This window comes from Canis lupus, chromosome 10 (assembly GCF_003254725.2).
Source record: "Canis lupus dingo isolate Sandy chromosome 10, ASM325472v2, whole genome shotgun sequence".
Lineage (NCBI taxonomy): Eukaryota > Metazoa > Chordata > Mammalia > Carnivora > Canidae > Canis > Canis lupus.
Genome location: NC_064252.1, coordinates 25,423,351 through 25,446,037, shown reverse-complemented (window position 1 = coordinate 25,446,037; position 22,687 = coordinate 25,423,351). Strand labels below are relative to the sequence as shown.

Below are 22,687 nucleotides of genomic sequence, written 5' to 3'. Positions count from 1 at the left end.
TAGAAAAGCTGAAAACCAAGACTGTGTCCATAGCTGAAGGTGGCTCTCAGTAGGAGGAAGATGCAGTATTCTCACAGAAGTAGATCATTTCTATTCCTCTAAGAAGGGCAATTATTCTCACTTCACAGATACAGAGAACAGGGCAGGGTATACAAATAGGTAGGTATTCAGAACCTTTTAGAACCTGGGCTCCTGATAGAACAGAAGCATTATTCCAAATTCCATGCCCAGAATTCCAACAAGTTTGCAAGAGAGTTGTGTTTCTGTCTGTCTGTCATTCATATACACGCACACATATCACACTTTACAACTTGGCAGCCTTGACTCATTCATTCAGTGCCAGGCACTGGATAAGATATTTCTCAAGGAGCTCATAATATGGTTGGAGGAAAATGTATAAGCAGATAACTCCAATAACGGAAACATCACCTGTCTTTTTAACAACATACAACACTACAATAAATGTTAAGCAGGGAGACCATACTCAATCGTATGAAGCAGTGAGCTCTAGTAGTCCCTGGTACCAACTAAGAAACAGGCACGAGAATGCAGGGCACTCACCCTCCCTGCAAGGCTTTTAGACCTTGAACATCTTACAGATCTTGAGAGGTAGCATACTCTCAGAACTACTACTGTAATTAGTCAGCACTCCACAGGATGTTGGATTGCTCTTTATTTTGTGTATGGGTAAATTTTAGCTACTCAAATAAACTGTTAAATGTCCTGAGGGCAGGTACCTTGCTTGGTATTTCTTTAATCTTTCCAGAACTAACTCCCCTGGGCACAAAGTAGACATTAAACACATGACATCCTTGGCGAAAGGGACAAGGAGATGAGACTCTGGGTGATTTGTCCCTCCACAAGAGTTTATAGAGAGGCAGATGTGGAGTGTTCTGTGAAGCACAAGTGTGCCTCACCCGACCACATCACTGATCCACTGCACAAGGAGCCTGCTCTGGCTCTTTAGGGTTGGTGGTGGGAAGTCCTTCACTGGAAAGCCAGAGAAGATTGCAGCATAAAGTGGATAAATGGTTTGGTAGTTAGTTAAATAAATTATTATTTATTAAATAAATAAAAAGCTGAATTTGAGACTTAAATTTTTGGCTGATACTTAGGATAGAAACAGACTTCAGATTCCTCCCATCTGCTATTTGGTTCTAGCTCTTAGAAATGGATCTGCCATTACCATGACATGAATCAAACTCCATCCTCACTTGCTTAAAAGGCTTCCAATGACTTCCCATTGTACCTACAATAAAGTCCACCTCTTCTGTGTAGTTGACAGGCCCTCATTATAGCCCAACCCTCAGTCACCAGGTCCCGGCCACACTAGCTTCCTCGATGTTTTCAAACATTGTCAGGCTCTGACCTGCACTAGGCCCTTACACTTACTCTCCCTTCTCCCTGGTCCTCTGCCTGCTTCTGCATGGCTGGCTCCACCTCATCCTTCAGACCTCAGCTCAAACATTTCCTCCTCAGGGAGGCCTTTCTTTCCTGATGATCTTATCCAAAATGACCCCATCATTCCTATCACCTGTTAACACACTAACTGGTTAATTTACTTTGTAACACTGACCATACTCTAAAGTTATCTTGTTTACGTATTTGTCTCCTTGTTTATTATCACTATTCTCCTTTCAAGGGCACATACCAGGTTCTGGAATAATCTGAATGAGTAAATGGATGAGGATGAAGAAAATACAGTGGCAGTAGGTCAGCACTGAGTTAAGGTAAAAAACATCAGTTCTCTCACTATAAAGCTAGAAGTTGTTGTGTGACTATTTTTTTCCTCATAGGGTGTGTCCAAGTAGCAATAACACACGAGAAAAGAAAGGAAAGGAGAGCTTGAGCTCTTTGCTGATGACTTAAAAAGAAATGTCAAAAAGAGCAAAATCTTGCTGTCTCCAGCTTTCACTCAGTTTATAATGCTGTTGATATTAAAAACAAATGTTCTGACTTCTAATAGATTCCAATGTTGGTTTCATTTCTCCCCTAGTGATTTCGTTGTGCACCCACTAAGCCCAGCTCTGCAATAACCCCATCCAGCACACTCACACCCATGCCAGCTATAGGGTATCTGAGACTCTCACTCTAAATAAAACTGCAGTTTGATTCAAAATACCAGGTAGGAAAGGGTTTTCTCTCCCCAAGAACCTGAACAAGAAGGCAAAACACATGCAAGAAGTGGGTCCTTTCTCACAATACCCCAGCTCAAGGTCTGCTCCTTCTATAAAGGGAAGTGAGTGTAACAGGGAGTAGAAAGCCCTGAAAGGTGCCATTCAAAAGCGCAGGATGGTTCAACAGCACTGTTCAAACCAACACTGTTTGTTTCACTGAACTTAATAGGAGCAGTTATCTTAGCCATTAGTGAGCAAAAGTCCTTGAACTTGGAGAAGCACAAGAGAGAGAGTGACAAATGAAACCTGTCGCCCTGATTTCTGTTAGATGCTTCCCACGGCATACTAGACACACACGCCATGCTGAAAACGCAGCTCTAGCAAATGCTGAGAGAGAAAGGCACTTACGCGGCATGATCCCTTGGCTCACCAATTCTTCTCGAGTCCGGCGCTGCTGGAGCTTCAACTGCAGCACTGCAGGGTGGCAAAGAGAGAGGAGAGACGGAGACTCAGTTGGGCATTCCACCACAAAAGACACATTTTCAAATGCAAAGAAAGTCTCAGAACAGAAGGGTGTAGTGTGAAAGAAGGATCCCTTTAATTGTGACTGTGTGTAATTGCAGAAGTGGCCTGATACAGCAGGGTTTCCGTATTCTGCTGTGGGCGGCGAGAGGAAGTTGCGAAGGGTCTTGCAGGGCGATAACAATCCACAAAGTACCAAAGTCTTGCCTCTTGCTCAAAACCTCCTACAACACTGTATCCTCCTCCTAAGACTAAAAAAACATAAATTCTTAACTCAAAGGAAATATAATAAGGACCAACACCCAGTAGGAAAAGCTTTCTAGATATTCTACACTGTCTTCCTGGCAGCAAGTGTTTACCACCATGAGTGCTGAATGATAGTGTGTTCACATTGATCAGGAAGTATTGGTTATTTGTAAAATCTTTTCTTTTGTATCTAAAAATTACACCTATTTTCACCACGCAATGTATTTCTCTAGACCAGAAAACATTTTGCCATCAACAGAACTCTTTTCTTCCTCTTACTGTTCAGTTAGAGCTTTTTACTGTTGAGGCAAAACCACCAAGCCACCCGAGTCAAAGTGCATCTGGGATAGGAGAGGGCGATGAGGATTTCTCCCATTTCCACTCTGCCAATACTGCCTAATGAAACACTCAATAGAAATTTTTGTGGGATCCCTGGGTGGTGCAGTGGTTTAGCGCCTGCCTTTGGCCCAGGGCGCGATCCTGGAGACCCAGGATCGAATCCCCCGTCGGGCTCCCGGTGCATGGAGCCTGCTTCTCCCTCTGCCTATGTCTCTGCCTCTCTCTCTCTCTCTCTGTGTGACTATCATAAATAAATAAAAATTAAAAAAAAAAAAGAAATTTTTGTGAAGTTAAAAGTCAATGATCTCTATTTCAAATGCCAATGAAACGTAAAGGGCATCACCATGGCCCACCAGGCAGAATGGCCTGCATTCAGAAACTAGGTGAGAAAACGCTCAGAGAAGGAGAGAGTCAGGAGCCAAGGAAAGTCCCCTCGCCTGATAAGCCTTCAATCAAGTCACATCTGAGAGAGAGAGAGAGAGAGAGAGAGAGAGAGAGAGACCTGTATCTATTAAGAATCATATTACCATAAGTATCTGCCTTTTCCCTTTATAGAGCAGTTTTTAAGAAGGTCTCCAAGAGGGCAGCCCAGGTGGCTTAGAGGTTTAGCGCCAACTTCGGCCAGAGGCGTGATCCTGGAGTCCCACATCTGGCTCCCTGCATGGAGCCTGCTTCTCCCTCTGCCTGTGTCTCTGACTCTCTCTCTCTCTGTGTCTCTCATAAATAAATAAATGAAAATATTAAAAAAAAAAAAAGAAAGTCTCCAAGAAGAATGGCAGAACCATAACTAGGCTCCTGGCTACATCTCGAATTCAGCAGGTCCAAAGCAGAACCAGTCTTTCTCCCAAAAACCTAACCTACTTTCCATCCTTATCTCTTTAAAAAAATAGAATCATGATCTGCAATCTACCCCCAACCCAGTATTAAGTTGTTGAGCCAACCTCAACTCCTCCAGCTCCCTCACGTTCCTCCTCTTACCAAGTTCCTGGTGCCACAGTTTTGCCGCGTTGCATAGGCAGCTCCCTGTCTTGCACCTTACTTATAGCGTACCTCTCCCATAGTAAATGCCCCAATTAAGGCTGTCCAATTACCCTCCCTCAAGTACCATGTGCTGGCCCAACCGTTCATTCACTTCACTTGGAAATGCCTACCCTTTTCAACTGACCTTCCGGGCTCCTAAGCATGAAGAATTACTCTAGATCTCCTGTGAGCTACCTGTTATTTGTTATAAAAAGTATAGTAATATTTTGCCCTGTGTAATAGTTACCCCTTGAATATAACACATCTCTCTTACCAATTTATAAACTCCTGGAAGGCAGAGAATGTATCTTATTAATATGTGCCCTGCATAGCACTCAATACACAGAAAGCATTTAATAATTGTTTCTTGGGGGGATCCCTGGGTGGCTCAGCGGTTTAGTACCTGCCTTCTGCCTGGGGTATGATCCTGGAGTCCCAGGATCGAGTCCCCATCAGGCTCCCTGCATGGAGCCTGCTTCTCCCTCTGCCTGTGTCTCTGTCTCTCTCTCTCTGTGTCCCTCATGAATAAATAAGTAAAATCTTTAAAAAAATAATTGTTTCTTGAATTGAACTATATCTTAAAATGATAATACATACAGTCTGAGAGATCTTATCAGGAGATCATAACTATTACTCTTATTTTTTTACAAATTAACACTTAAAAGTAAAGCCTTACAGAATAAATGGATAAAACAACAGCCAGACTAGTGGCTAACATTTATTGATGTGCTTGGTGCCAGACATTGTTCTATGTACTTTCATGTTTTAACTCATTTCATCTTTTTTTTTTAAGATTTTATTTGTTTATTCATGAGAGACAGAGAGAGAGAGGCAGAGACACAGGCAGAGGGAGAAGCAGGTTCCCTGCAGGGAGCCTGATGCGGGACTCGATCCCAGGACTCTGAGATCATGACCTGAGCCAAAGGCAGATGCTCAACCACTCAGCCACCCAGGTGCCACTAATTAATCTAACACTCCTATGTAAAGACATGGGCCTTACTATTCCCATTTTTACAGGTAGAAAAATAAGGCCCAGAGTGATTCAGTAATTTTCCTAAGATTATCCCACTAATAAGAGGCACAACAGAATTTGAACCCAAACATTCTGATTCTAGAACGTGGGTTCCTTACTTCTCTGCTTCTTCAGGGTCTTCTGGAGCCTATGCTGCTAAGACAAGAAGCTTGGAATGTGACCACCTGGGCTGGTTCTCTGGTGAAAAGGGATATAGTTTAGGCCAGGGTCAAAAGAGTTTGAATGATACATCAGTAAAATAAATTTAAACTAATCTAGGAATCTTATTTCAGGTAAATTAGAACCACAGATTATAATATTAAAATGGAAATAATTAACAGCTAGGAGTCACTGAACATTGCTGTGTGTCAGGCCTAGTTTAAGTGACTGACATGCTTTTAACTTTAAAAAAAAGGGAGGGGGGCTAAGAGGATGGTACAATTATTATCTCCATTTTACAGATAAGGAAACTAAGGAGTAGACCTTTAAAATTTTGCCTTGGGTCACACAGTTCAAAAGTGCTGGCATGAGACTTCATACCCAGATCTTTGTGATTCTAGACTGCAGGGCACTAAATACTATGCCATACGTCTCCTTGGAGGAAAGAAAGAGGAAAAAGAGAAAATATTTGTCATCTTTTATAGTGTTTCTAAAGCCCAGCCATTCTCTACAGAGAATGATTAAATATAACACATTGATTTGATTTCTAAGAACAGAGAAATCTAAATATGATTCAGTAAGTCTGAACACTTCAAAGAAACAATAACTAATGAAAACTCTGGCCATTATCCAAAAATTTTGAAATACCAATCAGCAGCACTCCTAAAAAAAAAAAACCCATCTACAGATAGGGCCATAAGGGACATTATGCAAACTTCTTGACTAAAAAACTTATTGCCTCATGAGAGCAAACATTTAAGTCTAGGATTCAAGGTTTTTTATGGAGAACACAGGAAAGGCTGATTTAGCTTTTGTTTTCAACATATCTAACTCAAAGAGAAAGGTTTATCTAATAAATCTTTCCATCTGTAAAACTAAATGAAATTAAAGTTCAGTTATCTAAAAATTCCTTCCTGTTCCCTCTCAGCAGTGAACTCCAGGCTCCGTGCTTATCTGAAATCTGACCAACTTCCCTATTCACATAATAGAATTCACCCTTTATCAGTAGTATCTCAGGTATTGCTACAACCTGACTACAGATATGTTACTGTTTTTTATACACTGCAAAGGCCTCTCCTGCTAACTCAAACACTGTTTATAAAGAGGAAAAGAAAAAAGACCAGTAAACTCCAAATTATAGTTGTCAGCCTCTACATCATTTTACTTTAGTATTGATCTGTTTGGCTGTGTACAGATACAAGGGTCCTTCTTCTAAAACTTCCAACTACAAAGAAATAGGTATTTACATGAATTTCCCCTTTCTTAGTCTATCTTAATTCCTCTAAATTCTAACTAAGCACACTAAATAAAATGCCTTTATGTTTCCAGACTTCAGGGATTCTTTATTTTATTTTAGTTAAGTAGGCTCCATGTCCAGCATGGAGCCCAACTCGGGGCCTGAATTCATATCTCTGAGATCAAGACCTGGGCTGAGATCAAGTTCAAATGCTTAACCAATTGAGCCACCCAAGCACCCCAAGGATTATTCATTTTAGAAGCAGCCATTTAATAACTCACTTGCAGTAAATAGCATAAGGGCCATATGTGCTGTATTCACTGCAGAAGGTCCCAAATCAGACGTACGTTTCAAAGGCCATACATTTTTTTTTAATTTTTATTTATTTATGATAGTCACAGAGAGAGAGAGAGGCGCAGAGACACAGGGAGAGGGAGAAGCAGGCTCCATGCACCGGGAGCCCGATGTGGGATTCGATCCCGGGTCTCCAGGATCGCGCCCTGGGCCAAAGGCAGGCGCCAAACCACTGCGCCACCCAGGGATCCCAAGGCCATACATTTAATGCACATCCACCCTCACCAAGAAATACCTGACATGAGTTCAAATGGTTATACTTACAGACAGTGCTAGACCAAGGAGATTCAAAAGAGTAGAAATTTGACAAAATCTCTCTATTCATTATACATCACCATTTAGATTTCCTCTCCACTCCCCAAGTGGATAAAAACTAAACAAAAATACCTATTTGTGTACATGCACAAGTCTTTATGCTTTCACTGTTATTAATTCCACAAATTTAATATATCATCTGTTTCTAAATGGGTCTGTGTAAGCAGCCTATATATAGATGAACAGATGTCTTTAAAGCTGATGGATGGTGAATCGACGGAGTTGCCTGCCAGAAAAGGATTGGAATAAAAAGAAACCAAATCATAAAGTAGGGAACCCTAGGTTCTCCACTCCCCACAGAATTAATCAAGTTTTCCACCTGTTTCAAACAAAGGTCTGAATAACTGGCTTCTTGGGAAATCAAAGCAAAAGATATTTCTGCCCTGTAAAGACCAGGGAAGTATGTTGATGACATTCAAGAATCAGAAAGAAAAGCAAAAAATAAGTGATGTGTCCTCAAGCCCAGCTCTGTGGCTTCCACTGGTCAAGGGACCTGGATTTCACTGGGGAGGGAGATGTGCAGCTTGACAGGCTATTCTCACCTTATTTATATTTATCCATTATTGATTCCACAAAGGCTTCTAGAGTGGGGAGATGAAGTATTTATGAGGGAAGTAAAAAAGAATGGGAAGGAAATTAGTAGGGGAATGATAGCAAAAGAACAAAAACCCTCCTTGACATCATCCTTTGTTCACTAAGACCTCTTTCAAGGAAGATTCTAATGGCAAGGGCATTTCTTAAGCCTGATCTCCTAATAACTGGTTCATTGTTTTCTCCTCAATAACCTTTAGGTACCAGTCCAAGAATAAATAAGCAAATACAATTTTATTCAGCAACAGACACCATTACATCTACTTTCAAACTGGAAAATCTGTTTCACTGGGAAGATCAGAGAAGGAACAGAGTAGGTGAAGCTTAAGCATGCTAATAATTCAAATACTCATCTTTGTAGCAGTGAATTAGACCTATTTTATTTTATTGGTGTATTTTATACTTCAGTTTATCCTATATGCCTTAAAAAAAATCATTTAGTGACACCCAAATTATAAAACCACAACACCTATTATTTAAAACCAAAGGCTTGGGTGTGTCTCTACCTCTCTCTCTCTCATGAATAAGTAAATAAAACCAAATAAATAAATAAATAAAATAAATAAATAAATAAATAAATACATACATACATACATACATACATACATACCAAAGGCTAGTCCCTGAATACTGACTAGTTTCGTCCTTAGCATATATGGTTAAAAGTAGGTGAAGGGTGTTCCCAGAAGAGGGTATTACCCTACATGCTCTGCTGACTGGGTTAGTCTACAGCATCACCACCAAAATACAGATTGAGAGTTGGGATAGGGGGATGGTTTTCTACTCAATCTAACAAATGTTTACTATACAACTAACATGTGTCGAGCCCTGTGCTAGGTGTTGGATATACCTGTGGTCTCTGCTCCCTTAAAGCTTCTGATCCAGTGGGCAAACAGCAAATTACATATAAATAAGTATAAGTTGCGATTAATGTTTTACAAGAAAAGAATGAAGGGTATGAGAGGTCAGACCTTGGAATTCATAGTTTCTCCTTTATATGTTCTGTAATAACTAACTTTTCATACTTCTTCCTTACTACTATATATAGTCACTTGTTTAAGCTACTAAAAGTCCTTAAAAAAACAGACCTTGGGGTAAACTATATTTAAATAGGTAAGCTAAGGCACACAGTTTCATTTATTCACTTTATGCTTATTTGCTTAGTTGCTCTACAGTTCACATACTAGTTGGTAAGCATATCAATTCATCACAATATTCATGCCTTCCTCAGTTCTTCTCTAGTTTCTTGTCAAAACTCTCCTTAGGCATTCATTCAAGAATTATGAGGCTCTACTATATATGCCAGATCTTTGCCTGCTACTGGGGATAAAGCAATGACCAAAGTTACTGCCTCTGGTGGAGTTTACACTTTCATGGAGGAAAACAAACATCAAATAAGTACTTGTAATAGTGAAGAGTATTTTCAAAGAAATACTCAGACATCACATCTCAACTAAGGAGTTAAACTATTCCCATTATTCAATTCATCCAAGTGAAGGTTTGGTACTAGAGTACTAGGTACTACATATGTGAATAAGACATGGTTCTCATTCTCATGGATTTTTTTTTCTTTTTTTAAAGATTTTATTTATTCAGGAGAGACACAGAGAGAGAGAGAGGGAGGGAGAGAGAGAGAGAGAGAGAAAGGCAGAGATACAGGCAGAGGGAGAAGCAGGCTCCATGCAGGGAACCCAACATGGGACTCCATCCCAGGTCTCCAGGATCAGGCCCTGGGCTGAAGGTGGCACTAAACCGCTGAGCCACCCGGGCTGCCCTCTCATGGAATTCTTATATCTAATGAGAAATAAAGACTGAAAATGAGTAATATTATAATGCTATAAGGAAGACTTGATGTCTATAATGCAGACTTTTAGTTAAAAAGTCATAGGAAATGCAACTTAGCTAATACACAGACAGATATATATACACACACACATATACACATTAGCTATATATTAGCTATATATATATATATATATATATATATATATATATATATATATCCTACTATATTAAGGGTCTCTGCCAATATGTGTGATATACATATGTCTGCATAAATAATAAAAAGAAATGCTGATTTCCTAAAAATAATAAAAATCCAAATAGATATACATAGATACAGATATTTTCAGGTGCTATGACAGTGAGAAGGTGTTAGTATCCAACACTGGAAGTCACAGAAAAACAAGATCTTTCCTACATGGGGTAAGAACAGTGAACACACAAACAGGGCCTTAAAATTTTTATCCTCTTGATAAGTTTGTACTAAAGTTTCAAGTAATTTCTTGACACTACTCCCAAAAAGTAGTATGTTCTTTTGGGTCCCTATCTATTATAATTTTCCACAAGTCTTTCCTGATAGAGACCAGATAGATATAAAAAGGAAGTGAGGCGTCTGCACTCCCTTACTCCTTCCCAACACCTCTTCTGCATTCTGGTTCTCAGTCCCTATTCTATCCTACAGCATCCCTGGGACTATTTTCTTCTCCTGCACTTTATGTAGATTTCCTCCAACTTTCTAAACTCCAAGTTTCTCTAGACTCTTTCATGATTAATTTTCTTCCCTCAACTTGGGAAACCAGCCTGAATGGGTTAGCACAGTATACACCACCCCAAAACCGTGTTTCTGGCTTGTGCTTTTAATATAAACAGCAGCATTTTTAAGGCCCCAGGGTATTCTATAATTAGCTCTACCCTTAACTAGAAAGGGTTTACTGTCAACCTAACTATAATTTCTGGGGAATGAGGCAAGTGATGCATATTGGGTTCGTTATATGAATATTTTGTAAGTTCCTAGTGAATTCAATACACTTGTAGAACTGACCTTTAAGGGAAGAACAAAGGACAGAGAAAGAATCGGAAAATACAAATTCTAGTCCTGGCTCTGCTGCTTCCTAATCACATCACTTCTTTTAGCCTCAATTTTCCCACTATTATACAATTGGTAAAAATAATTCCTGCACTTTCAGCTAAAAACAAAAACAACCCACAACGTATGTGAAAAGTGCTTTGTAAAACTGTAACATGGAAAATACATGTTTCACTAGAATATGAATCTTTATCTCAGGTAGCTTTTCTCTAGGACAGGACTAGGTACTGTTAATAATCTGGTACCATACCTCCAACGACATGTTTTATTTTGCAAAATAAAAGGGCCTTTCTATCAAAACATCCTTTCTTAATATCATATTCCATGTTGTTCTGGGGCAGAGGGAACCAGAAGGGAGCAGCAGGGAGGGAGAAGAGGGAAGGGTAGGAAAGGAGGAAGGGAGGAGGGGAAAGGAGGGGAGGGAAGTGTCTCCTTTCCGAAGGCAGTTCTGGCAGTGAAAAAGTACCCTCTATTTTCAGACTCTATTCAATCTGGTATGTCTAAAGGGGCAAGACCCTGAGAAAGGCAGAGAGATCAGTACCCATTCATTAATAAAATTAAATATATGATGAGTGTTCGAAGCATGCTCCTGAAATTCTAAGCTACCCTTAGATTTATAAATCAATTACTGAAATATATTAAGGGTCAGGTTTTTCAAACTGAAATGTTACCATCTAGTGGACAGGATTACTGATTAATTCTTATAAATGAATAATTAATTATGAAGAATATTGGGCTTTCTGATAAATTCAAAATATAAAATGATTTGTGGTATAAACAAAATACAATGAACCACAATGTAATGCTGAAGAAGAGAGAAGTCCCCAACTCTGTTTAAAATAGCACATCACACATGCGAGGAGCACCTGGGTGGCTCAGTTGGTTAAGTGTCTGACTTCGACTCAGGTCATGATCTCAGGGTTGTGAGAGAGAACCCTGCTTTGGGCTCCCTGCTCAGTGGAGAGTCTGCTTCCCCTCTCCCTCTGCTCTTCCCCCCACTTGCACACTTGCTTATACTCTCTAACTCTGAAATAAATCTTAAAAAAAATAAAATAAAATAAAATAAAATAACACAAGTAAAAAACCACCTATAATGGGATTTCAAATTTGATTGCTTTTATCACTATACTCAATCTCAATCATTCAACCTTTTCACAATCCTATAAAATTCTCTCTCTGTATATATTGTATAAACATGAGTTAAATTATCTCTGTTTTAGATATCAGAGGTAATATCAAAAAAAAAAAAAAGATCAATATTATCTATTTAACCTGAATACTCTCAGAGATTCTGAGGTATCTTCCTGGAGTGGCAAATCTGGGTTACTCATATATCTACCCTAACACGTATCTACAAAGGATAAGCTTACAAAAATCTAACTTGAGTCACTGAAACATGTAAAATAAAAGGTCTTTGCATTGTGAAATAATAAAATGGTGAAAACATGCATGTGCCATCTTATTAAATCCTTTCTTCTTAAGAGAGGGATTGGAGGAGGGGCAGAGGAAGAGGGAGAAAGAGACTCTTAAGCAGGCCCCGTGCCCAGCTAGGAGCCTGACTCAGGCTCAATCTCACAACCCTAAGATCGTGACCTGAGCTGAAATCAAGGTCATTTACCTGAGCCACCCAAGCACCCTATCTTATTCAATTCTTAAAACAAAGCTATATGAAAGGTTCTATTATGATACTATTTTGTAGCTGAGGAAATTGAGCATAAAACATATTAAGCAACTTGCTTAAGGTCACCCAGCTCCATTTTGATCTACAGCCAGAGCCCTTAGCCATTATTAAATGTTGTGTTTCTCTTCCTTCATAAAACAGATCAGTTCCTCGTGTACAAAAATGGCACTATTAATAGTGCTTTCTGCATGATGTGTCTGGAAAAAAATGATCTATCTACTTATTAACAGGGAAAGTCCAAGTGATTTCAGTGAATAGTACAGGGCATTTCAGAACTCTAGAATCTAAAAGCCTTCTTATATTAAAATTCTAAAAGGAATAGAGACTAACAGGATTAACAGTGGCCACATGTAAAGGTGATTCAAAGGGGCTCCTCCCAGAGACAGGAGGCTAAGGATACAGAAGAACTTCACCAGCCTACTTCCCAATTGGCTCTCAATGTAGAAACATCCACACTGAAAAGCAGAGGGCACCTGCTTCCTGCTACAACTTCATTCCTGCATCCTGCCAGGGGTTTTTCCCTGGTATTAGAGAGATTCTGAGTTCATTCATTCACAGAACTAATATTTATTATGCCTACTATATGCTAGGCACTATTCTAGATGATACAGCAGTAAAATGGAGAGATGAGGTCCTTGTCTTCACAGAGCATGTGTTCTGGTGGGAGAAACATATTGAGTTATTTATGTTATAATTTCCAATGGTACATTATGTGAAGAAAAATACAGCAGAATAAAAGAACAGAGAGTGACTGAGGGTGGTAATTTTACACAGAGTACTTAGGGAAGGCCCTTCTGAAAAGACAGATGACTCTTATACAGAAACCTAAATAATAAGATAAACCATGAAAAGATCTGTAGAAAGAATGTTTCAGGCAGCAGAAATAAAGAGCAAGCACAAAGGCAACTGAGGTAAGAAAAGGCCTGTCTTGAGAAGGAAACTAAGATACAAAAGATGAGGAATCTAATATGTTGAACTCCTACCTTAGCAGTCACTTGGCTAGATGTACCACTACAGTGACTCATTTCATCTCAACAGTTATTTGAAGTATGTATTACCTCCATTTTATAGATGAAGAAACAACAGTTCAAAGAGGTTAAGTAACTGGCTGCACAATTAGTAAGAGGTAGAGCCAGAGTTCACACACAGGTCGGACTGATATCAAAGCCTGTGCTTTTTCTGCTACATCACATTTAATGCCAGTCGTAACAAAAATATTAATAATTATGCATAAATAAATCAAACTTTTTCCCATATCCTCAAAATCTGGGGCTCACCCATTTCATTTTGGGTAGCTGTTCATCTCCCCCTTGAAGTAATGTCCTTCTTTAATTGCAGCGGGCAGATCTCAATTGCCAGCTATGTCAATGTCATCAGTCTCTTTCCTGAGCACCTACAAGGCAATGCTCAAACAACTAACTCCATCATATAAGATCTGAGCATAGCATGTACTTGTACCAGGCATCTGAATGGGGTGGAGATACACTGGGAATGTGCTTTAGACTGGCAGGACCATCTGAACAAACACTTCCAAAGTTAAAGGCACCAGGAACAGTGTTTTCCCTGCCCCATTAGTTCTGCACGTTCACCCAGGAAATGTGGGCAGCCTTGAATCTCACTTGATATTCCCTGCTGGTATTACTGGTGCTGACATTTTGCACTCAACTTTGTTGAGCGTAGGTGACAGGTGAACAGATTCAAAACCTGGAACGGGGTATTCTACAGCAAGCCAGAAGTGACAAAAATTCTTTCCCTTAAAACTGTATTAGAGTACTTACTCTTTCTAAATCTTTAATAATGTGGACTTGAAAAATATAGCATGTAGAATACTCATGACTGAAATAACGAGGGAGGCCTATAAGTAAATACTTAGAAAGTTAGTTTTTTTCTATCTCTTTCCATAGGCTTATCCTATTTAGCCTCTTCATATTTTTGAAATTAACTTTCAGTGTTTGTAGTAATTAATTTTGAGACAAAAATGTGTGGTTGGTTTGTTTTAAAGGAGGCTGCACATCCAGTGTGGAGACTAATGCAGGGCTTGAACTCACAACCCTGAGACTGTGACCTGATATGAGATCAAGAATCAGACACTTAACCGACTGAGCCACTCAGGTGCCTCTAAAATAATTTTAAAAATGAAAACAATTCTTCTCTAGGACAAGGATTAGGAAACAGAGAAGTGATTAGAAATGAGAAAATTGATCAAATGTGCTAAAAATACACACATACAAAATTTGCAAGTTCTTCAAATATTTTTTTTAAAGATTTTTTTAAAATTTATTTATTCATGAGAATACACAGAGAGGAGAGAGAGAGAGAGGCAGAGACACAGGCAGAGGGAGAAGCAGGCTCCATGCAGGGAGCCTGATGTGGGACTCGATCCTGGGTCTCCAGGATCACGCCCTGAGCTGTAGGCGGCGCTAAACCACTGAGCCACCGGGCTGCCCAAGTTCTTCAAATATTTATGTGTAAACCTTTTCTGGGTATTTAAAGGAAAAAACAATAGTTTCTCCCCTTAAATCCCAAGGGATGTAAAATTTTATGTTTGTCTCAAAAAAATTAAAGGAATATTTTGAAAATTAATTTTGGCGCCTGGGTGACTCATTTGGTTAGGTGGCTACCTTTGGTTCAGGTCATGATCCCAGCCTGGGATCAAGCCTCAGGGTAGACTCCCTGCCTGCTCGGGGGGGGGGGGGGGCAGCCTCTCCCTCTCCCTGCTTGTGCCTGCGCTCTCTCTCTCTAATAAAATCTTTTTAAAAACTTTTTATTTTTTGTAAAAGCTACAGCAAAATTTTTCTTTTCTGTAGAAGATGGAAAGGCAAAAAAAAGGGAAAATTAAATTTCATGCAGCATATGAAATATGAAAGCTCTAAGTCTATCAGCTAAAATTGCTGTAAGAGTTACAATTCTCAAGATCAAATACATAAAGGAAAAGTCAGTCTGTTAAAATACAGTAGCCCATTTAACTAGGAAGGCCCTACTCTCCATTCTCCAGGTTTAGCAGAGGCATCTCAGAAGTAAATGTACATGTAACTGTAAGGGAGTCCATGTTGTTTGAAGAACTGCAACTCTGTATTTCCTGAAGTTTGTGTGGTCAAATTTGCAAGTGGAACATTTCATTACTGCAGGTTTTTGCACAAAATTTTACGAAACAAACCTGCATTAAGTTAAAGCAGAACTGAAATCAATGCCTTTTCGGCAGGAATGACTTCGATATTTTCCTATCACATATTCCTCCTTTTCATGTAGATGTTTGGCTCCTTCAACACACACCATGGGTGAAGGGGACATTACAGCTCCAAAGCTAAAATGGAGGCTGAATGCAGAGCAATGAAACAGTTTACCTAGTTACCACATACCACATTTTTCTAGCATAATTTTGAGGGATGCAGAAGGTGCCACACCTATCAGCAGAACACTTATTTTTAAAATGTCCTGGATACTAGCTTGTAGTTTCCCTCCTCCTGCATTTTCAAATTATCCCAGTATCAACATCCGTCTTTAAGAAGTTTCCCCCTAGTTTTGAAAAAAATGCATTACGTTTGTCTGACACTCTGTGTAATACACAAGCAAGACCCCTCTTTCTCTGGCTCTTATGCCTCATCAAGGCATGAAAACAGCCAGAACTACAGCAACAGCTGGGGATCATTAAACCGACAGAAATAGCTTAGGAGACTCCATTGGTGTGAGTGGGGGGAGGAGAGGCTCAGTATCAGATTAAAAAAATCAAAAGGGCAACAGGAAAGGGAGGGGGTTAAGGTGAAGTATATCATACCCAAATTTCCTTTACACAACCAAAGGGAGGCACTGAAGCCAAAGAAGGGACAGGTGACTGGCTTAAATTGCCTAGCCTCTACCTATTCTCATATGGAAGGCTTCGTCAAACATATAAATGTGAGTCAATGAAGACAGGTGGGGGTGGGAAATAGATGGGTGGGGGTGGGAAATAGAGGAATCGTGGCATCTCAAAGGCTAACCCTGGGTCATCCCCAGTCTGGAGGAATCTCTTAGGATATGAGTCACTCCTGAGGCTGTGCTCACAGTAAAAATCAACTCCAAGAGGGGCAGGGGTATGAAAATGTATGCCAGTACCTAAGTGGACTCCCTTAGTCCAAGTCATCCCTTCAACTGGGAGGACCAAATGCTAGACGAAATGCAGGCTGTCGGGGCTGTTCATGCCAGAGCACAACCACGCCTCCAATGCTAGCTTTGTAATCTGCCAGGCCTCCGAAGGTCAGTACAGGAATGTGCCATCTGCCTGGCTCACTGCCCGAGTGTGTTCAGCACATATCTGAATGCCCTACAGCAGCTTTATTCAGATCACTCCATGGAGTGGGCTTGCATATACTGATCTCTATACCTTAGTCTGGTTAGTTGTAGGATCCTGGGGTACCTTCTCCAACTTCACACTTGCTAGGCTGTCATTTACTATCAAAGCCTCTCCCACCAAGGCATCTTCTTCATAACTAATCTCACAGGACTGACTGCAGTTTCAGAAAGTTCCCCACCTGCAAGCCCAAACAGGAAATGATTCGATTGCATATATTATGATTGCAACTCTCTTTGGCAAGAGTGTTTGGTAACTGTGGGATTGCATGAACTTCAGCCGAACATTTTATTTGATGCATCTAATGATTTACTAGAGAAGGCTCCAGGCTGATGGCTGTTCTCAACGAAAGAAACCACTACATTACCCTCTTCTAGAATGGCTTCTTTTCTAACCCACAAACCTGGCAGGAAAATATGCCTCTGCATATTTCCAAACTACACCAGTTTTGGCTAGCTAACTGTATTTGAACATGGTTTTCAAAAAAAACACAATGGCTTATTCTGAATATTTTAAGTTAATATTAGGAAGGGTAGGAAACCTACAAAAATAAACCCACTAGAGAGGAGACTAAAAAAGAGTTTATATAGATATTTAGTTTACACACACACATTTACCCACATATCTCACATACAGTTCGTTTTAAGGCTGCATAACACCAAAGAACAGGATATATGTCAACCAAACTGTGTTGACTATTATCACTTTTCAGTGTGCACAGCCTTGATGGGAACAACTGTACTAATATATCTCTTATCAACCTTTAACAGACTATATTAAATATAAAATATAAAAGGGATGTCATAAATATTTATAACCACTTACTACATACATCGTAGGACATAAGAAGAAAAATAAATATAATAAAAAATTACTAATAAAAATAATATGTAATACTTTACAAAGCTTTCACACATATGATCTTATTTGACTCTATGAGTAGGATGGTAGATATTATACTCATGATACTATGAAAGAAATTGGTTTGCCAAGCTTAGAGCAATTTAGCCAAACTCATATTTGCAAGATCAAACCAAGAACTTCAGGTCTTGACTATCAGCTCAAGGCTGGAGCACTAGCTGCCTACCACAAAAAGGCTTTCAGCCCTCAAGGAATTAATCTCTGACACGTAACGCCTTGGCCAGTATTTCTCAGATGTACCAAGTTTCTTCCCAGTAAGAATCTCACCAATCTCCTGGACCAGTGTCATATTCTGAATCTAATTCAAGACAATTGTGAGGAAAGGTTAATTATTAATACCACTGATAATTAAAAGATCTGAGCTTCTTCTAAAGGCTAGAATTATTAATATGAGATACTGAATAAAACTGAATTAGGACAGAGTGCTCAAAATATATCTGTCATTTAGGATGAACATATTTTGCTTATGGGCACGACACTGCCCTCTAGTGCCAGGAAGCACAATACCCTCAACAGACTAACTCCGCTAATGCATTATTAACCAACTACTATGCATAAACACACTTCACTAATACTCACTTTAATGGGGGGGAGGGGGAGAAATGGTTACGCCTATCACACACATGCAACCATAAAAACTATATCAGCCCCTCAAGGAATTTATAAATATAATAGAGAAGATAAGAAACATAAATCACTGTAATCAAAGACAGTGTTCTAAGTGCTTTTAGTTTGCAGAGAATAAATCACTAGAGTACAAAAAGAATCAGGCAAGCTTTGCAGCAGCAGTAGCATATAAACTATCTCTGGAGGGCTTCAAAAACTAGATATGACCAAAAAACAAAAACTAGATAGGAGCCAAAACCTAGAGGTAAGAAATACTGTAAGGATAAGAACATAACTAATACACTTCAATTCAGATGAAGAATTAAGTTTGTGAAAGGGAGTAGAAGGCAGCTGGAAAGGCTGGCAAAGGTCAGACTGTGAAAGGTCTAAAAACTGTGCTATCCAATATGGTGGCCACTTGCCACATATGCTATTCAAATTTAGTTAAAATTAAATACAATTAAAAATTCAGTTTCTTAGTCACTCCAGTCACAGTTCAAGTCTCAACAGCCACATGTGGCTAGTAGCTAGTGTACTGGACAGTGTAGATACAGTATTGGGCAGTGCTGTACAGAAAGTTGTATTAAATAACAAAACATTGGGATCCCTGGGTGGCCAGTGGCTGAGCATCTGCCTTTGGTCCGGGGCGTGATCCTGGGGTCCTGGGATCAAGTCCCACATCGGGCTCCCTGCATGGAGCCTGCTTCTCCCTCTGCCTGTGTATCTGCCTCTCTCCCTGTGTCTCTCATGAATAAATAAAATCTTTTAAAAAAATAAATCACAAAACATCAATCTTTCAAAGCTTCTTCTAAAAAAAATGCAGATCTGATCCTTGCCAAAATCTAATAATAAAGAAAACCACAGGTCCTAATGCCCTAAGGCATTAGGCATAAAAGTGTGGTCCCTATCCTCCTAGGCATTTCCAACTGCCAACTAAAACAAGAAAAAGATCACAGATGGCGTCCTATAATCCTAATCAATTATCTTTAAAAATATGTGCCAGTTTTTAGAATCTTTTTTTAACTTAGGAAAAAGAAAAGACAAGAGCTAAAAAAAACTATGAAAGAAGGAAAAGATTAGGCATTTACATATAATAATAAAACAGAAGACTGAGAAGAGTCACTTTCATTGGGTAATTTTGAGTATGTGAAGGAAGAACTGCATCCCTCAAATATCTGCTTCAGCCCAATAGGAGCAATACTGGACATCCTTTATATTTTCACTATCTAATGCACAATCTATTTCTTCTGTTACAAAATGACAATCATTAAAAAAAAAAATGTGTACTGGGGATCCCTGGGTGGCTCAGCGGTTTAGCACCTGCTTTTGGTCCAGGGCGTGGTCCTGGGGTCCCGGGATCAGGTCCCACGTCAGGCTCCCTGCATGAGCCTGCTTCTCCCTCTGCCTGTGTCTCTGCCTCTCTCTCTCTCTCTCTGTCTCTCATGAATGGGTGAAATGAAATCTTTAAAAAGAAAAAAAAATGTGTACTGATAGAAAACATAAAATGAGTCCTCTCAAGATCCAACAGACAAAAAGAATTCCATGTACAAAGTTCCAAGTACAGTATAAAATCAGAAAAACATATAGTCAATTGGTTAGGCTAGTTGTCTAAAATTACCACTCTGATCCTACTTAGACAAGTCTGCATCTCTATTTCCTATACACTGCTACACTCGAAACAAAGATATTCTTAATGTTCACACTGGGAATCTGAAACACTATAAATCCTCTGGTTACAAAAACAGTAGCAGCCCAAAGCTTTAGGTCCTAAGCCATACTCTCTCCCTGCCTTTCAAATAATCTTCCCTGAAATGTTACTGTCGTGTTTGACTTTATAATCCTAGATATTCAAAGAAATCAACTGCCTTTCAATCCATTTTTTAAAATACTCTTTTTGCAAACTGGACACTGATAATCATTCATCTCCTCATCGGTAGATTCATTCATTGCTGATGCCACAAGTTCAAATCATCCTGTTAAATGTTAGTAAAGTTCCAAAGAGATCTCAAGAATTCAAAAGAAACATCTGAGTTTTTAGAAAAGTAGCAGTTATGTAATCAATAGTGAAAGTTGTATGTAAAAACTGCTAATGGACAACAGGTTTTCCAAGCTAGGAGAGGGAAAATGTTGAAAATTCTTTTCCATTCATACTGTTAGAATTTGAATGAAGTCCCTACCCACCCCCACTTTTTTCATAACTCAGAGTTCTTCTGAAAGAATTACCAAACTTGGGCAGCCCGGGTGGCTCAGCGGTTTAGTGCCGCCTTCCACCCAGGGCCTGATCCTGGAGACCTGGGATCAAGTCCCACATTGGGCTTCCTGCATGGAGCCTGCTTCTCCCTCTGCCTGTGTCTCTGCCTCTCTTTCTCTCTCTGTGTCTCTCATAAATAAATAAAATCTTTAAAAAAAATTTTTTTTTAAATTACCAAACTTTTCTGCAGAACTCAAGAGAACATTTCTTCTAGCAGCTTCAAAATACAAAAGATGGGGGATCCCTGGGTGGCGCAGCGGGATCCCTGGGTGGCGCAGCGGTTTGGCGCCTGCCTTTGGCCCAGGGCGCGATCCCGGAGACCCGGGATCGAATCCCATGTCGGGCTCCCGGTGCATGGAGCCTGCTTCTCCCTCTGCCTGTGTCTCTGCCTCGCTCTCTCTCTCTGTGTGTGTGTGTGACTATCATAAATAAAAAAAATAAAAAAATAAATTTAAAAATACAAAAGATGGATGTTCACAAAGGAAAAATCCTTGGTGGATGTTAACCTAATAAACACTTTCCTGCTATCATTCATACACGTGGATGTAATTCTATTGTGACTCTACAATTACTAAAAAGATTGGTAAGGCCAGCCCAAACTGTTTACCCTAACCCCAACTAACATGCAGTATAAGTAAAAAGCCTTTCAAGTATTACTTTATTTTAAATTATTATATCTTAGTGTTATAAGATCTCACAGGTTATCTATACACTTTCAGTATTTAACAGAGAGAAGAACTGAAGTCATCATCACTGGCTCCCTATTTATTTGTACAGTACCCATGGCCAGAGTATGTTTCATTGACAAAGCACTGCATTTGACCTACATAAAGAGGCAGAACCCTACTTTGTAAAGTTTTTTCTTTCTTCTTCCATAACCTAGGTTCAGTACATGAGCTGTGCATGGGTGGGAGGAAGGAAGCAAGAAAAACATCCTAAACACTGTCTCCATCAGGTCATGAAGTACACCCTATGGTACTATGCTCAGCTGTCTACCTCTCGAGGGCTCAACAAGCTTTAATAAAAACCCAGGGAGAGTAAATCACCCAAAGTCAAAGCCTGGATGGCTACAGAGGAATAGGGAGAGGAGATAAAAAGACTGTAATAAATTAAGAAGGAAACAAAAGCATGCAAATCCCAACAGGAGAAATATGCCAACCTTCCCGCAAACTGTGATAAGGGGCCAGGCACACTGCGGGGTAGCTGTCCTTTCCCGGCTCCAGGACAATCCATGAGAGAGGCAGAATCCTGCAGGTGGGCTGGTGAATCTTGGTCTTCTCCTCCAGCATGCTGGGGGAGATGTGAGGCTCCAAAGGCCAGTGTTGCAATACACTTGTCTTCCTTACCTCACTCCTTAAAGAGGCCATTTATTATTTGCTGAAAATCTGATTACCATTGCTCTTTAGGTTAAAGTGGGTACTTCATTTCTGTAGTGCCAAGGGTTGTAAGAACAGCTAGATCCCGACTTTACTTAGGGAGTGGGGCATTAAAAGCAGTGACAGCAGAAGGTCAGAATCAGTAAGTCTCCTGGAAAACATTTCTTCCTGTCAGCACTGGGCCTCGACACAGACACCTCCCTCCTCTACCCAAATGCCAAAAAGCAGGACTGGGATGATTTCAATGTGTAGGGCTGGAAGAGAGGAGGGTTCCCTTAGAGAAAATGTTCGTAGCAACCAACCAACCTCATTCACCCAAAATAGTAAACAGTTGGTTTCTCTGCTCAGAACCAAAAGGCTTCTGCCAGACAAGCAGTATCACATGACCAGGTTCCCTCTTCTCTCCTCTGCCTCCCTCCCTTCCTGTGCAAAGTCTACACCAAAGTGGAACAAGGACCTATAACACTGTACTATTTTATTTCACTTGACATTTGTTTTTAAAATGTTTACAGAAGAAAGATACCAAATTGGGAGGAAAGGCAGTACCAAGAGAAAAAGTCAGATGAATTTACTTTGAAATAAGCCACATCACAGCATCAAAAAGGGGTACCATTAACAAGGCTTAATTGGTAAAGGTGCTCAATGAATGAATGAGTGAATAGACAATTAAGCAATTTGCAGATATTTTGGTGATAAAGTCCCTAAAAAAACATATAGCTCAGTACATATTTGACTTTTTCATTT

General features: G+C 39.8%; 1 protein-coding gene across 5 annotated transcripts in view; it reads right to left on the bottom strand.

The window, feature by feature from the left end:
- Positions 1-22,687, bottom strand: part of MRTFA (myocardin related transcription factor A) — a 198,516-nt gene that overhangs the window by 37,214 nt on the left and 138,615 nt on the right. For all 5 annotated transcript variants that reach the window (XM_025458948.3, XM_049115251.1, XM_049115252.1 and 2 more), the window contains one exon: positions 2,526-2,591. In XM_025458948.3, the coding sequence (XP_025314733.1) occupies positions 2,526-2,591 (66 nt within the window). The remainder of the gene's footprint in view (positions 1-2,525; positions 2,592-22,687) is intronic.